General features: G+C 42.6%; 1 protein-coding gene and 1 long non-coding RNA gene across 2 annotated transcripts; both read left to right on the plus strand.

Moving 5' to 3' along the window:
- The first annotated feature begins 1,018 nt into the window (after nt 1-1,018).
- Nucleotides 1,019-2,911, plus strand: LOC118098289. The gene is made up of 3 exons (XR_004694150.2): nt 1,019-1,305; nt 2,119-2,203; nt 2,313-2,911. It is a non-coding gene; the product is annotated as an uncharacterized LOC118098289 (long non-coding RNA).
- Nucleotides 2,912-3,022: 111 nt separating this feature from the next.
- dlec1 (DLEC1 cilia and flagella associated protein) lies at nt 3,023-15,964 on the plus strand. The gene is given in 39 exon segments (XM_047337863.1): nt 3,023-3,998; nt 4,081-4,221; nt 4,311-4,464; nt 4,570-4,683; nt 4,774-4,952; nt 5,308-5,525; nt 6,166-6,250; nt 6,360-6,447; nt 6,729-6,902; nt 7,012-7,148; nt 7,245-7,337; nt 7,573-7,663; nt 7,758-7,920; nt 8,148-8,212; nt 8,215-8,339; nt 8,441-8,517; nt 8,768-8,930; nt 9,023-9,119; nt 9,240-9,370; nt 9,484-9,636; nt 9,712-9,842; nt 10,060-10,210; nt 10,700-10,816; nt 10,957-11,078; nt 11,215-11,397; nt 11,483-11,550; nt 11,646-11,797; nt 11,890-12,005; nt 12,098-12,168; nt 12,662-12,882; nt 13,014-13,166; nt 13,256-13,378; nt 13,490-13,584; nt 13,747-13,834; nt 13,955-14,152; nt 14,251-14,412; nt 14,615-14,765; nt 15,557-15,671; nt 15,758-15,964. Coding segments are annotated over 39 exon segments (5,073 nt in total). The 5' UTR covers nt 3,023-3,905; the 3' UTR covers nt 15,873-15,964.
- The last annotated feature ends 1,445 nt before the right edge of the window (nt 15,965-17,409 follow it).

A 17,409-nucleotide genomic window follows, 5' to 3' on the forward strand; every position in this document is an offset into this window, starting at 1 on the left:
AATGATGTTTCCTATCCGCCTGAGGCCTCAGGCAAATGCTTAGGTTGGGTTCTATAATGCTTTGAAAATTATTTGCATGACAGAGTATTGTGAAACCAGCTCGGCTCACCTGACCTTAGTATCTGTTGGTACGTCTGCACTACTGCGCTATTCTATTCTAACTAGATGAGTTAATGGAAGGTTCCAAAGGTAATAGTGACAATGCCACACCTTGTATGACGGCACAGAATGCGGGTGTGATTGTTTAATAAACATGTTGCATCTGTTCTCCTGGTTGTCTGGCTCACGTAGCACGTGTCAGCTGAATGTCAAAGCTGAATGGGAAATTAATTAAAAGTTTTAGAACTGGTGATCTATTACTGCACCTTCAATAAAGAATTTGTCAGACAAATGAATGATTGTTTACTAAACTGATTTTGGTTTAGTCCAGAGACTTAAATGAAAGACACGTGTTAGGTATGATTTTCTGATGACTATGAATACAAAATAAATAAATACATTGTCAACTTGTCCCTGTCTTGTACTGATTATGGTCTGTAATGTGGCCTTTAAGTTGCATCAGAAAGTGTATTGTGTAATATTTATGGATTAAACTAAATTGCCTCCATCATTTTCCTCAAGATTACTCAATAACTATTGCGTAATATTTAAATTCATGAAGATTTATATATATGTTTAGCTTCAGTCAATATTAAGGGGAATATGTACTTGATATATTTGGCCTATTTATTGCAAATATAAGATCAGAATAATCTCTCAAATAAAATAAGCCCTCATCCCCACCGAAACAAAAAATAAATGAAATAAACAGTGTTAAGACAAAAACGTATAATGTACGGTTTACTGTTAGGTATTTTAATGTCTGTCTGTTTTGAATATATTTGAAAGAATGAAAAAACTAATAAAATTACGTAAAATAAGTTAGTTGCGATTTATGCAATTTCTTTCTCGCCTGTAGGGGGAACCCTCGCCCCATGTGTGCCTGTCGCTATGGCAACCCCCTGTACACAAAGATGGCTGACAGGCAACAGGCAGGGGGAACTCAGGTACCTGAAGTTGTAGCTGCTTCTTTTAATAATTTATTGCGTCTTGTTAACGCGCCATATTCTAGACGTTAACTTTACGAGCTCATAGCTTCACTTCTTGCGCGTCCACCCTGCGAACGCTAAGTCATTAAGCTAGTGACAGTTAGCTTCAGCTTTTAGCCTCCATGACAGCTGCTGTGGAAGAACCGGGGAGACGACAGGTGACTCGACAGGTGACCCGTGTGTGAGCAGCCATAGAGCCGCTTCAGGAGAATTAAAGGTACGATAAACACTGGCCCTTTTCACTCTTAACTTCATGCTAACAGCTGCTAACATGAAGCTTCCCCCCCGGAACGCACCGCCTGTCCCTCATCCAGCCCAGTGGCCGAGTGGTGAAGAGGGGACGTGGGAGGAAAGGGATGAGGGGACAAAGGTACCCGGAATGTGCTGATGTCAGTTTAAAGTAAAGGCTCATTGTTTGCTGGGGTATTAACATAGTGGGTCACATTAAAAAAATCATGTATGGGTTATAGTTGATGAAATACAATGAGCGAGGGTCAGAAGATTAAAACACAAGTGCCCTGTTGTCCACTACCGTCAACAGGGACAGCTGGGGGACTACTTGTCCTTTTGTTTTGTGAGTGTGTCGTAACTTATAATTGTAATTTGAATATCTAACTGTCCTTCTTTGTGAAATATATGATTGAGATTAAGTTAACTGTACATATGGATGAGTTGATTTTTGCTGTAGGTGTTTAATATCAGTTTGTTGTTGGTTTATATGTTGTGTCATGGCTGTGTTTTCACTTATACCTCTAATCCACACAGCGTACATGGGTGTGGGTATTATGGGTCAACAGGAAGACTCAGTGGTTATGCAGGTTGGCTGCAGGCAGATGCAGGCTTTGATAATGTTTCAGGCCTTTTATTCCAGCATTCGTTCGAACACAAGGTCAATTTGGAAAATGTAGAAATACTTGCTTTGCGGTTTTGAAGGGTTTTGTGCCGGCAGCTTGTCACCGTGCTCGCCGCTTCCTGTGAGACAGCCAAAATGCTCATGTGTTGCTGTGTCTGTGCTCTTCCTGTCTTAAAGCTCAACTGATGACCCCGTACAAGTCTTCCTGGCAAATCCTTCGGTGGTGCTTTTTACTGACTACAGTGTGGGACATGTTTATGAGGTGTGTCTCAGTGACCGTACACAACACAGGTTCAGTTTCAAGACGGCTGATCAGCATCTTTTACTGTGACACGATGCACAGTAACACTCTCTGTCCTGTCCTGCCTTAGACAACACTGGAGCTGAAAAACTTGACTTCCTCAAGCCGTCATATCCGAGTCAACCCACCTACCACTCCTTACTTCTCTATTGGCCTGGGTGAGTGCTTCCTTATTGCTCTGTATGGATAATACAGCCTTCTGGGGCCCTCCTCTTTGTGAGGAAGTCATCAAATATATCAAGAATCAGTGATGGTATCAAAAAGGAATGCCCGAGTTTTCACCATAGACTGTAAATATAGATGGACAATGATTCTCCACTTCTTCCAGTCCAAAAAAAAGCTGAAGTATCCTCGATATCGGTGCCGCCATCTTGCGCTTTTGACGACTTGACAGAAGCAATCTTTGAGAAAGATATATTTAACGTCGATCTCTAACTCTCACAAATCAGTGAGTGTCATCTTACAATATGGAGACTAAAACTACCTCGTTTTGGAGTTTTCGTCACACGGTGTGACCGTGGCGTAGGTGTCAAATTTTGATGAGTCGCCATCAAAACACGAGGTTGTTGTATCTCGGACATACATGGTCCAATCTACTCCAAACTAGGCAGGTTTGACAATAATCCTGGCCTGATGACATCTACACAGAAATCATTACTTAAAATCACAGCGCCCCCTGGTGGCAACAGGAAAACAAGGAGGAGTACATCAAAGTGTAAGACGTGCAAAAAACGTCTTACACTTTGATGTACTCCTCCTCGTCCATTGACCGCAACCATGTCAACCTTTGTCATAAAGGCCTCAAGACATTGATAATGAAGTCATATGGAAACTATGAGTTTTCGTCAAACACCATGTCAGTGGCGTGGCGTCGAGTTTCAACGAGTCGCCATGACACACGAAAATGCTGTAACTTCAGTTCATGTCCCTTTAACTACATGTGTGTAACAACAGCTTTCAAGTATGTTCAGTTGGTTTCTCTTGCACAATTTTACTTAGCGCATGTTGTCATCGTACAAAATGAACATTTCTTTCATCATCTGCAGTTCTTATCTGCTTTTATCTTTATTCTCTTTTGCCCTCAGTTCTGCAAGGTACAGCGGAAAATTTATCAGCTGTTGGTCATTCATCTCCTGTGCCATTATGGTCTTTTCCTCAATCTACTGCACTGTTGAGTTTAGTTGTTCAGGTAATCACTCTGAATATGTTAAGCTGAAAGAATAACACTTGTTATTTGCCCACCCAGGCTTTATATAAAAGAACACTTCAAAGGATTCATTAAGCAAATAATTCCTTGTTGTCAGTTTGTTTTAATGTCAGTGTCAGTGGTAAGATTACTTTGATGTCTTAGACTGTTGCAAAGGTGGAATATCTATACAATCTGAAGAGAAACAAGTGTTTTTGACCTGAACAGACATACAGTGTATGTAGATAGTGATAGCACCACCTAATGTCAAAAGAAAGTAAGCAGCATCAGGTCCCGAGATCGCAAATACTCAGGACCATACAGTGCTGCTTCGCAGCCTTAGTAATTTATTGTGTCTTGTTAACGCATTATATTTCAGACGTTAACTTTACGAGCTCATAGCTTCACTTCTTGCGCGTCCACCCTGCGAACACTAAGTCATTAAGCTAGTGACAGTTAGCTTAAGCCTTGGCCTCGATGGCAGCTGCTGTGGAAGAACCGGAGACGAGACAACACTCAACAGTTGTCACAGGTTTGAGGAACCATAGACCCGCCTCAGGAGAATCACAGGTACGATGAACAGTGGCCTTTTCACTCTTAACTTCATGCTAACAGCTGCTAACATGAAGCTACTTCATTATTGGAATTTCAGGATATTTCCCATATATTGGCAAACACTTTCAAAGACCTTTACACGCAAGACATCTTTGGGACAGACTCTTTGAACGACCTCATCAAGAAAGACAGTGGTTGGAGCAGCTCCCATGACAAATATGTGGAGGAGCTGCAGCAGGTGACCTCACACTGTCATTACAACCATAATATTCAGAGTCAATGGATAAATGATTATTATAGTTTTATGTGTTTTTTTAAATCACACAGCAGGCTAATTCTGAATACAGCCGCTGTATACAAGAAGCAGACATGTTGGAGAGTCACATAATTCACGCCAGAAATCAAGCTATAGCCATAGAAAGCCAGGCCTACAAGAGAATAAATCCAGGGGACGTTTGTGATCAAGAGGGCATCTTTACAGGTCAGACGTTATGATTTTATTAATTGATGTATTATATGTCTGCACAGTTATCTTGTTTATTATTGATTACAAAGATAAATATACTCAGACAATTCTTTATTTCAGTCAAATCAGCCTTTTCCTGGTGTGTAGACAGTGATCTCCTCGAAATGCACAACCTGATTTCCCCCCGGGACTACTTACCCACACAAACACCACGGGTCAGACCACCACCACCAGGTACCTGACCCTCTCTTTTGGACCCATCTTAAATTATTAATGACTCGTGCTTTTTCACCTCAGTGTTTCTCTCATCCTGTTTCTTGTCAGTAAAATTGAATCCTGCCAAGCCCACCATCGCCTACGCCATGCACTTGTCCAAGGAGCCACAGGATGATGGTTATACACTCATTCCCAGTCCAGAAGAGACTGTGTTGAATTATTCAGACCTCAGCCTGACGTTTGAGTCCAGCTTAGAAACACCAAAGAGGGAGAATACTCCCAGTGAGGTGAGGAGTCAGCAGTCAATCAGTCAGAGCTGAAAAGAGTAATACTTCAATACTTCAAGCACTAATAATTTATGAATATATACTTCGATTTTTCTGGAAAAGTGATTTACAAAAAAAAAAAATGAATACATTGAAATAGAGAAATAAACAAAAAAGGATTAAACAATCGGAGGAAACATCAAGGGCATTAGAGGATGTAAAAATTACATTATCAATAGGATTTCCTCTGAGTTCTGAGAATTCACGTAACAGAAAACTCTGATCTGGCAAGCCCGAGTTCCTCTGGGAAGGAGGGAGCTGTATTTACATTACAAAGCATCATTCTATTATGTTCACAACATTCTGTGTGTTTCAGAAGCCGAATCAGTCCAAACCCAGCCCGAAGTGGAAGCCAAGCGCGAAAGAGAAGGCGGAGGTGAGGGATGAGCTCAAGAGGCTGAAAGATCGACACAGCTTCCTTCGAAATCCTCACTTCCTTCCCCCGAACGCTCAGCAGGGCGGCATGTCCCTCATCCAGCCCAGTAGCAGAGTAGTGAAGAGGGAGCGTGGGAGGAAAGGGATGAGGGAACAAAGGTACCCAGAATGTGCTGATGATGATATCAGTTTACAGTAAATGCTCATTGTTTTGTTACAAGGCCAGGTATTTACATAGTGGGCCACATTAAAATCATGTATGGGTTATAGTTGATGAAATACAATGAACGTAGGTCAGACGATAAAAACACAAGTGCCCTTTGACCGTGCAGACAACTGTCCACCTCATATTTTGCTTGTGTATACAAACGCTGTTGTTCACTACCAACAACAGGGACAGCTGGGGGACCACTTGTCCTTTGTATTGTGAGTGTGTGGTAACTCTGAAACTGTCATTTGACTGTTCATATGCCGGATGAGTTGGTTTTTACTGTAGGTGTTTAATATCAGTTTGTTGTTGGTTTATATGTGTTTTCATTTATACCTCAAATGCACACAGTGGTTTCATGCCTCAGTGGTTATGCAGGTTGGCTGCAGGCAGATGCAGGCTTTGATAATGTTTCAGTCCTTTTATTCCAGCAATTTGTTCGAACACAAGGTCAATTTGGAAAATGTAGAAATACTTGCTTTGCGGTTTTGAAGGGTTTTGTGCCGGCAGCTTGTCACCGTGCTCGCCGCTTCCTGTGAGACAGCCAAAATGCTCATGTGTTGCTGTGTCTGTGCTCTTCCTGTCTTAAAGCTCAACTGATGACCCCGTACAAGTCTTCCTGGCAAATCCTTCGGTGGTGCTTTTTACTGACTACAGTGTGGGACATGTTTATGAGGTGTGTCTCAGTGACCGTACACAACACAGGTTCAGTTTCAAGACGGCTGATCAGCATCTTTTACTGTGACACGATGCACAGTAACACTCTCTGTCCTGTCCTGCCTTAGACAACGCTGGAGCTGAAAAACTTGACTTCCTCAAGCCGTCATATCCGAGTCAACCCACCTACCACTCCTTACTTCTCTATTGGCCTGGGTGAGTGCTTCCTTATTGCTCTGTATGGATAATACAGCCTTCTGGGGCCCTCCTCTTTCTGAGGAAGTCATCAAATATATCAAGAATCAGTGATGGTATCAAAAAGGAATGTCAGACATGCAGCTAAACATTTTGGGCGTTATTGTTGCTGGTGTAATCCCATACATGTAAACACTAGCACCACCTGCTGTAACAAACACAGGAAGATAAATTGCAAAGTGAATGTAGCGTTGCACTGATTCATTGCAAGGAAAGAGAGATTTTCACGTCTGTTTTGACAGGGCGATTCCCTGGTGAGGGTGGTGTTGTTGCCCCCGGGATGAGCTGTAAGTACACGGTGCAGTTCGCTCCAGACTCCCTGGCAGACTATGAGGACTTCATATTGGTGGAGAGCCATGTGGAGACCCTGCTGGTGGTGCCCATCGCCGCCAAGCGACCCCCTCCAATACTCACCTGTAGGTCTCATTACTATCTGCCAACCTAACCTGTTACAGTATGTTTGTTCATTAGTATACTTTCTTTTGCCATAGTTTGTTAATATATTTTCCCCTTATTATCATGCAGTACCAAGAATTCTGGACTGTGGCTACTGTCTGATTGGTGGAGTGAAATTTGTTGAGTTTCTGTGCCGGAACATTGGTCTCAGCGCTGGGACGTTCTGCGTCATTCCAAAGGACCAGTGGCCAGCCTCAAACCTCAGGGTAGAAATCTGACTCATAATAACTGTTTCGGAAGCTTTTATTGTGAAAAGTAGAATTCTCGTGTGTTTGACAGGTTCTCACTTTTCTTTCATGTAGGCTGTGGCCAGAAAATACTTTTGTGAGCAGCCACCCTTTGCAATCAGCCCGTCTCTTTTTGTGCTGCAGCCTGGAGAGGCCACAGTAGTGGAGGTGAGAGGAGGAACTGTAAAATGTATCTGCAATAATTCCCAAACATGGTCAATTTTACTGGAATCAAATTTCATATAGTATCAGCTCTATCCATTTAGATTTTACGTATACTTGAGATACAGTGGGACCAGTTTGAGTATACTTCCCACTTTTGAGACACAAATTTCACTTCTTAGCAGCTCTCAGTGTGTTTCAGATTTGTGCAGCATCATATACAGTATGTGTGTGTTTGCAGGTGGTTTTCTTCCCTATCACTGCTGACAAGTGCTGTCAGGTTTTCACAGTTGTCTGTGACAACTGCCAGGTGAAAGACATCTCCATTGAAGGTGAATCTCTTCGGAGTTTCTAAGAGCTGTAGCGATGATTTAAAACTCCTCCATTGTCAGGTTAAGTAGGATATAAATTGTGTTTGTTTTCCAGGTGAAGGTCAGATGATCGCTCTCGAGCTTGTGTCCGTGTCTGGGGAGAAGGAGCGTCTCGTAATCGGGGAAGTGCACGACCTCACTGCAGAGCACTTCGTCCGTTTCAGCTCATGCAACCCTCACTCCGTGCAGCATAAAAAAATCATTGTTAGGAACAATGTGTAAGCTTCACACCTTCATATATCATGAAATAGCTCAAAGAGTATTGTATTTTTTTAAATTTTTCAATTGTAATGCCTCTCCTCAACAAATAAACACATCTGTGCCCTTTTAGGCCACAGTAGCAATCATATAGTTGAAGTGTCCTTGAATAAGAAGCTAAATACTAAGTAACTGTCACTGACTCCCCCCTCTCTCTCTCTCTCTCTCTCTCTCTCTCGGGATGAAGCCACGTGGAGCTGCCTTTCCACTGGCAGATCATGAAGCCCAACCTCCACCCTCTGCTTCCAGGGAAACCCCTCTGCCTTCCCATATCCAGTTCCAACTGGCCACAGATAATGCTTTCAATGTCAGCCCTCTCACAGGCCTTCTGGCCCCCTGCCAGGACCAAGAGTTCCTGTTTACGTTCTGTCCCAAAGAGGTAGAAAAGACTTTTATGTCACAAGTAATGCTGAGCGAATGGATTTTATGAAACCTGTTTTCTGTCATATATATTTTTTTAAATCCTTTTGTTTTCTTCAGTTGAAGGACTACCACAGTGTCTGTCACTTGGTCTTGAGAGATGTCCCACAGCTGCCACCACAGCCCTGTGAAAATAGGTAAAGTTCTTTACATGTGCAGTGGTAGAAGTCAGTGTACTGTGATTTTCATTATGTAACAACAAAAAGGGCACTCAGTAGAGCACATATATGAACACATCCTGGATCTGCTCCTTTCTCTGCATCAGTGTCGCAGTTTAATGGAATCTCTCTTGGCTTTCTTGTGATGTTCTTTACAGCAGACTTAGTTTTCTTCTATCTATGCGTGGGTTTGTGTCTCTGTGTGTGTGTGTGTGTGGGGGAAATCTAGTATCCTCCAGCCTGTGCGCACTGGCTCCAAGGTGAACGATGTCATCGTCATGGAGATAGAGGTCAAGGGGTCAACGGAGCCGTACCAGGTCCTGCTGGATCCCTACGCTGTCGTGATCCCTGGAGAGATTTTTATTTGCACCACCACCCAGAGGCCGTTTAAGGTTGTTCAAATCACGGTCACATGTTTGATTTCTGTATCTATTCTCTGGTAAAACTGTGATGGATAATGTTTTCAATGTATTGTGTGTTTCAGTTGTGGAACCACAGCAAGACCTTCATCTGTTTTCAGTGGGAAAGGTTGAACAGTAGCAGCCACATAATAGAAGTAGAGCCCTCTACTGGCCGAATAGGTGTGTCACTTGATACAATGTAATATGATAGATTAATATTCCCTTCCCATGCACATTGTAATCTGTAAACAACATTTCATATTGTTTGATTTATTCTTTTATCGACGGATTTGTGTACAGAGCAGAACGAGTGCTTTGATTTGGATTTAATTGTGACTGGAGGGAAACCGGAGAGGGTCGTGACCAGTCTGGTTTGCCACATAGAGCACCGACATGAGCCAATCACACTGCCTGTGGAAGTCTCCTTCAAGGTAAGAGTAAACCTGAACACCTTCATCAAATGACTGTACTTCAAGTTTCACAATAAGAGTTTGTTCGTCTGTGAACTCTGACCTCTCTATGCTCATCATTTGATTTTGGATAGGGTCCCACAGTGACCATGGGTGTGCCCAGTGTGGACTTTGGGCTCATGAAGCTCGGGGAGCAGACACAGACCAGCCTCCTCCTCACCAACACCTCCCAGCTTGAGGCCTCCTGGACCATCGGGGGAAGTCAACATGACCAGCAAGACGCACAGGTACAATCAGCACAGGCACAATTCTAAAGTGTTCTTGGGCAAGACACTAAACTCCAAATTGCCTCTGGTTCTTAGATGTTAGTGGAGCCATGCAGAGGTGTGCTGCCCCCCCTGGCCTCTTGCAGTGTGGACGTGCTCTTCAGGCCACGTTTCTGTCAGCAGTTTGAAACAGAGTTGGAGCTGGAGGTGGAAAATGGAACCGGATGGTGAGGATGCACAATGAAAACTTTCAGATCTCCTCCTTAAGATTTATCGTAAGGAGCGCGTAGATGTTTCATTACCTGACCAATGTATTTCGAAGCAGCTTGAAGAATTTGTGCTGGGGGATGCAGCCTTCGTCAACAACGTTGCAGAGCATTAATGATGTTATTACTCAGTGGCAGTGATCTGTTGTTAACAAGTTACACCACCTGTGTGTTGCAGTCACCTGTCAGTGCGAGCAGATGTGCAGTCTCCTCAGGTGTGTCTGTTAAACTGTGAGCTGCTCCTCTCTGAGCTCTACGTTGGAGTTCCTGCCAAGGCCGCTGTCACTCTTTTCAACCAGACCCTGCTGCCTGCACACTTTCAATGGATGGTATGCTGCACCACTTTTTGATTGATTTTATCACCACATACAATATGAAGAATAGTAATAATAACTTATTTGTATTTAACAATTTAACTATTTGTGTAGCACTTATCTAAACAAGGTGCTTCATAAAATCCATGGCAAAAAAATGAATGAATAAAAATCAAAGTTATTCAATTCAATTTTAAGTGCCGAATCATAACATTCTAAGGTAGGGACTTTAAACTTTATAGAGAAACCCAACAGTTCCCACAATGAGCAAGTACTTTGTCAAGAGAAGAAACCCTCCCTCATTAACTGGAAAAAACCTCAGATACTGTTTTGGGAGTAGAAAACTACATATTTTATCTGCTAATGATTTCTAAGATGTTGTTATCAAACCCTCATAAAAAGAAATGTAATGGAGGCTTGCTATTTTACTGTTAAACCATAAACTGTATTATAAATAACTATAAATATTATCTGTTGATAACTGCTTGTCATTTTCTCCACCAGGCTCAGCTGCAGGGTAAACAGGCTTCACTGTGTTCAGCCTCTTTTGACCCCTCCTCTGGTTCTCTGGGTCCTAATGCCAGCGTAGAGGTCACAGTGACTTTTACCTCTCACACAGACGTAAGTACCAGTTGCACAGCACAAGCTGTCACCACAACCGAAGCTTTAACACCAAAGAGAGCGAAGGCTGCGGTGTTTGCTCTGCTGTCACAGACTGTTATTCTCAGTGTTTTGATATGTGGTGTTTTATCCTCCCGCAGCTGGAGTTGACTGAGATGGCTGCTCTCTGTGAGGTCCAGGGGATGAACTCTTATCTTGTTCTTGGCATCTCGGCTTCCAATATCAAGGAACTCAGCGTGACGTACTCGCTGCCAAGTGTCGGGTAGTTACATTTTCTTAAAACCTTCCAGCCAACCATCCAACAGCTGAAGCAGCTTCGTGTATTAAGTGTTTAGCAAGTCAAACGCACAGACTGATTCATTAGCACTCAAAATATGATCCCTGGTCTTTGCTTTCAGCTCTAACCCAGATGATAAAAGCCCCTCGTCGATACTCGACTTCGGAGGTGATGTTGTTTGTAAGAGACCCGTCACGAAGCAGTTGCTGATGACCAATCAAACTGCCATCCCCGCTCCTTTCACCATAGAGCCTGAGTATTTCAGCTGCCATGCCTCCAAGCCAAATAACCAGCAAGAGAAAAGGTAAGGCAGGTAACTCTCTGACATAAATAATGCATCAAAGTGTGACTGTGCTGTCGATGTGACACAGGCTGCATCTTAATTGCAGATTTGCATATGTTAAGAAGCCGCTTCACTCCATTCAAGCAAAGATCATGGAGGAAAAAGCACATGAGGGTATGATTTCACTTTTTACTCTTATTGTTTCTGAATACTTTGAGAATTAAGCAGTAAGGAGTTACGATTATTTGTTTTTATTTGCCCATCGTCAGAGTTTGTGAGCAGCCTGCTGGCTCATGGAAAAGGTGCAGCGTTCTTTGTGCTGCCGAACACAGGCACGCTGGGACCGTTTGAGACCCAGACTGTGGATGTGACAGCCTACACGGACATGTGGGGAGAATACAGAGACAATCTCATATGCAAAGTATGATGAGTTCTTAGTAGTTGTCACATATGTATTCTCGAATTTTGATGTGCGCTGGTAAACAATGTTAAAATCGTATTTTCCTCCTGCAGGTGGGGGACCTTGAGACCACGCTCATTCAAATACAAATGACAGTGACTGGATGTCCACTCTACTTCCAGATTACAGGCCCGCTACCAGACGACCAAAACCAAGGGCCAATCATACAGTCCGTACCACTGTCTCCTTATTGAGCATATTTGACGACGACTTTAAATCATTTTAGCAACGTAAAATATCTTTAATCTTTTGCTTCGTCAGGTTTGGAATGCATGTATCTGGAGGGGACACAGTCTCCCGCTCTCTTCGCATCAACAATCCCACCATGTATAGTAAGTATAATAATAATAATATATAAAACATCCTGGGTAAGAGGAAATCCCCATATATCCTGTCATTTGGGTTAACAGCAGTAATCCATCCATTATCTATACCACTTATCCTCTGAGGGTGACAGGGGGGCTGCAGATAAACTGCAATCATAGTAATAATATTTAGAAGATTCTCAAAAATATTGATTGATTCTTAAACTGATTCGGTTTATTCAAGAAGATTTTAACATTTCCTGTTTTTGGAGATATGTGTTACATTTTCACATAAAATAGTTTTTTCGTATTTGCTTTTAGCAGACAGAATAAATTGATCAATAGAAGAATAAGAAAATGATTTAGCAACTTCAAAATGTCATTGTGCGTTGCCAGTTGAAGTCGTTTTTCTTCACTGGTAAACAATTTTCTTCTGTCAGTGTATAAAGCTTGTGTATTTTACTACCTTAGCTTTTGGGCTTAATAAAGTTATCTAATCTAAATCCTTATTTTCTGTCAGACATTCGCATGGACTGGGAGACGTACAACATCGATCAGAACGACCATCAACTGGTGGACGTTGTGGTGAAGTGCGGACACGCCTTCCCAATCAAAGACGCTGACGGCAATGAGGTGTTGAGCGGAGCCTTAAGACTTTCTGATGGAAACGTTCAAACAGGCCGGGAAAGGATTCGCACTCCAGGCTCTGATGGAACGAGCTCCTCCCTCCAGAGCCAGACTGTGAGCACATTTAAGACCTCACAGCTAACAAGATTTTTACGATTTGACCTCTGGGAAATTGTTATTGCTACAATACCAGTAAGAAGTGTGCTTTATTCTTTTACTGGCTCAAATTCTCTGATTGATTTCAGGACACGGAGGAGGAGGAGATGAGTGATGGCTGTGACGAAAATGAAGCCTGTTTTTATCCCTTTCCTGCAAAAGAAAACCTCTTCTCTGTCCACATCCGCCCTCACATGGGCAACCTCTCAGATTATCCCTACTGCATCACGCCTCAGCAAATCGTATGTTTGTAAGATTATGGCGACATATATTTATTTTACCCCTGAAGCAGAACAATAACAGTATTTTTCCTCTTGTGGTGCATTCAAAGGTGATTCCAGCAAAGGGCAGCAGCACAATCCACGTATCTTTCACTCCTTTGACTCTTTCTGGTTCTGCTTGTGAGTCAAGATGTGTGGGCTTAGCTCTGGGTTTCATGAGTCTAGACTCAAAGGTAACATGCTTGATACAAACGCTTTACGGAAATAAAACCTGGAAAAAGCAAAAGGAAGGAGACTGATGCACCCAAACTCTTTTATTGTGTTGTGTGTGTGTGTGTCCACAGACGGCTACCTGTGTCCTGGGTAAAGTTGAAAGAGCTCAGGGTTTGGATTTGGAGCCCCTCAGGATGGATCTTCTAGCAGCCGTTAATCCCGCAGTGTGAGCAATTACTAGCACAATATTTATGTTCCCCAAACCCCAGATGCATCCCACTCAATTTATGCTCCCTAAATAAAAAATCAGCTGAGCTTAGGCAAAAAAGCAGCTCAGAGGTGGTCCGATTAAGTTGCATATCTTCCTCTCGGCTCCCTGTGGCTGCAGGCTGGTGGTGGAGATGGAGAAAGACGACGGGGTGCTGCAGTTTCATGCCTCGACAGGTGATTTACAGAGGGCACTATCGGAGAGAGAGGTCAGTCTGAGAAATCTACAAAAATCATTAACTGTGCTCTGACACTCGCGGTTCACACATGAGGTAGTAGTCCCAGGGGGTGTTCAGTATTTCTGATTTCTGCATTGATTTGTCCCACAGCTGATAGTGCAGGAATTTGATATCACAAAGAGCCTCCATCTGAAAAACCCCTTGGAGACGCCGCTTCACTTCAGGCTGGGAACTCAGCCTCCGTTCACAGTGCTCAGACCACAGCCTCGAGTGAGGACCAGCAGCTCCAGCAACTCGCCGACTGGTGACAGTGGTTCTCTGGTGCTGCAACCACAAAACAACATGCAGGTGCGATGAGGGAAATTAACAGAGGTGCTCATGGCCTGAGTAGAATACAGATGTAGTAGCACAGAGGAGTTTTGTGATGTCTTGTCTGTGGATTTTAGGTGAAAGTGGCGTTCCACTGCTCTCGGGGTCTTCTGGACCATGTGGACCAGGCAGATGAGGACGTCCCCCCTGGGGTGACGTTGATCCACGATGCCAATGGGCCGAGGAAGCTGAGGTTCCAGCAAAACCTCCTGATTCACTACAGCAACAACAGCCTGCAGGTCAAACATTGTAGTGAATCTGAAGAGATAAAAATGGGATTAAACTTTATTGATCACATGCCAAGGAAATTCACATGTTACAGTAGCTGCAGTGCTACATTGCAACATGCTGATGTTAAAGAGTCTGACAACAGTTTAAATTAATAATACTGTGTATTCATTTGTAGATAATTGTATAATATTTCCTCTCTGCTCTGATCAGACCGTCCCTCTCTGTGCATTTCTGGATCTTTCTGCTCTGCGTCTGTCCACCCAGAGCATCAACTTTGGGTTCTGCTACGTGGGCCAGATGCAGACAAGGGAAATAAACCTCCACTGTTATGGAGCTCACACATATTGGAAATCAGTTATAGGTAAGCACCGAACAATAAGCTTCTACATTGGCTCTGGGGTTTGTTTGAGCCCAGCCAGCGATATAGCGTTTAAAAGACGTGTTTCACACCCAGCGTATAACTATAGCCCAATTAAGGCCTGGCTATCAATTAGATGGCTATTGAACAAAAGAGAGAGACACCCATAATAATGACTGTAGGATTCACTTTTTACTGAAATCTGGTAACAAATTCTATTGATACCAACTCCCCAGAGGGAATTGTCTGATGTTTGTCTAATTGGATGTCCTAGCAGAAATATGCAATGATTTTAGGCATACTTTGGAATTTAAGATATTACACATACTGTATTTGGCCTCATTAGTTTTTGTAGCAGTAGGAAGGTGACTGACACTTATTCATATTCACCATAACCGATGAAATACTAGAACGCCACTCAATAGAGCGCTTACTACCGCCAATGCCCAACTGTCCCTTTAAATTCAATCACGTAGCACCAGATTACACACAGTCATTGTTATCAGTTCCCTAAATGGGCCTGATTTTTCCATTCTGTTATTTTTGTGTAATCTTCCTGGGAAACGAACCAATAAACTCATGGCCGGGGGGGAAACATAACCTTTTAATGGAGGTAATAATAACAGAGTTTCAACTTTAAACAGTTGCCCTGTGTTATTATGATTCTATAATAATGATATTGCCAAGAAACGTATATCTATGATGTAACACAAACATTCTGATCTTTTAACCTATTTGTTATAACCTACATGTGAAGTCTGTGAGTTTCACTGAATGTGTGTGTCTGTGTGTAGAGTCAGATGAGGAGGACCTGTGTGTGTTCAGTGTGACACCAGACTTTGGGCTCCTCAGGTCCAAGGAATATGTCAGCAGCTGCAGACAGTGTCTCCAGATCAGCTTCACTCCCAGGTAACAAACAAACACTATTACATTACTATGTTGACACAGTGATCATCCCAGAATACAAGATGTCTTCTCTTTATGGTCTGTTGTAGTAAGGACAGAGAGTTCAGAGCCACGGTGCTGATCCGGTCTCCTCTGGTGAAGACCCCCCTCACGCTGCAGCTCCAGGGCACAGGGTCATTTGATGAAGCATACTCGTCAAACTAGATGTTCCTGTCACACAATCACCACCTGCTGCATAACCTGTTCTTCTGATATCAATTAATTTATTGTCGTTTTGTAAAAAAAGTAAAAGAAAATGTGAAAAAAATTCAAGTCTCCATCACTTGATTTTACGTGAGTTATTTTCATGATCAGTAAATGATTGTTACCGTTCGTCGATTCAGATGATAGGAATATATAGGCAGAACTTGAAATGCAGAGACTTAATATACAGTAGACCTTATATACAGCATCACAAGACACTTAATCACCTGCTATTTAACATATATGTATATAGACAGAACATATTAAATAACTAAGAATAAATAATGACGGATTAATAAACTCTGCATCATAGATGTGTAATGACATTTTCTTGACATAGTAGATATTTAAATAACCATAAAATATATTTCATTAAGTGATGTTTCAAATCTGGATTTCTAGTCTTCCGCTTCCATCCAGAAATCGAAGTCATCTCCAGCTCGTATTCCAGTCCCGGTATCACATCACATGGACGCCATGTGATGTGCCCTAGAGACAGTTTTCAGAGCAGGACACTACAGGAGATGAAGTGTGTTTAATCATTGATGCAGCGAGGGATTTTATTGGAGGGTTTTCATCAAATGAGCCTTGTATTTTTCCAAGAACTGAGCTGCTGTTCCTGTAACTGTTAACAAAAACCCCCTCTGCCTCTGCCATCACCTGACAGGCAGTGGAGAGGACGACCCTGAGCTATGGCCCCTCTTCTCCCAGTGGAGAATCCCAAGTTTGCCCACAGTTCGACAGGAAATCCATCATTTACTGTTAAAACTAAATTTTTCAGTTTTTCCTGCAGAGCTCACCTGACTGCAGAATCCCTCATCGATTTCCAACAAGTCAATACCACAGTTTACAATGAAGAGAGAATTGATTTTTCCAAAAGCTCCTTTGGGCAAAGATGAAAAAGAAAAAGCATGTGATGTAGAACAGACCCTCAGGACGGAGGATTGACCAAAAAGAAGCCTCAATTGCAGATGTGCATCAAACCAGCACCTGTCAACATGACTGAATCTATATTCCTTATTATTACAGTTAAAATGGCTGTAAACTCTACACCTTCCTTTGTCATTTCATGTCTGTAATCTATGAATATGCTTAAATGGCCCCGACCCTGTTGCTGATCGGTGCCTTTGTTGTTGACGTGAAGTTTTTATTTTCAGTCATTTAGACGAATATCATGATAAAATAATGATGGAAGTGCAGAAAAAACTGACAAAACTCATTGCTCTTATTGTGAAGAGCAGTTTGATTGGTTTGACAGCAAATACATCCTGCTCTTCTGTGATGATGCTGCAATAACCACAACACACACACACACACACACACACACACACACACACACACACACACACACACACACACACACACACACACACACACACACACACACACGTTGCCTGTGATGCTCCTCTCCAGTTCAGCAGTACAGACATCTACAAGCTAGTGAATCCACAGAGGGATGCAAATGTCCAATTGATATTCATTGCACTCAATACGTCTT

This window comes from Hippoglossus stenolepis, chromosome 19, assembly GCF_022539355.2.
Source record: "Hippoglossus stenolepis isolate QCI-W04-F060 chromosome 19, HSTE1.2, whole genome shotgun sequence".
Taxonomy (NCBI): Eukaryota; Metazoa; Chordata; class Actinopteri; order Pleuronectiformes; family Pleuronectidae; genus Hippoglossus; species Hippoglossus stenolepis.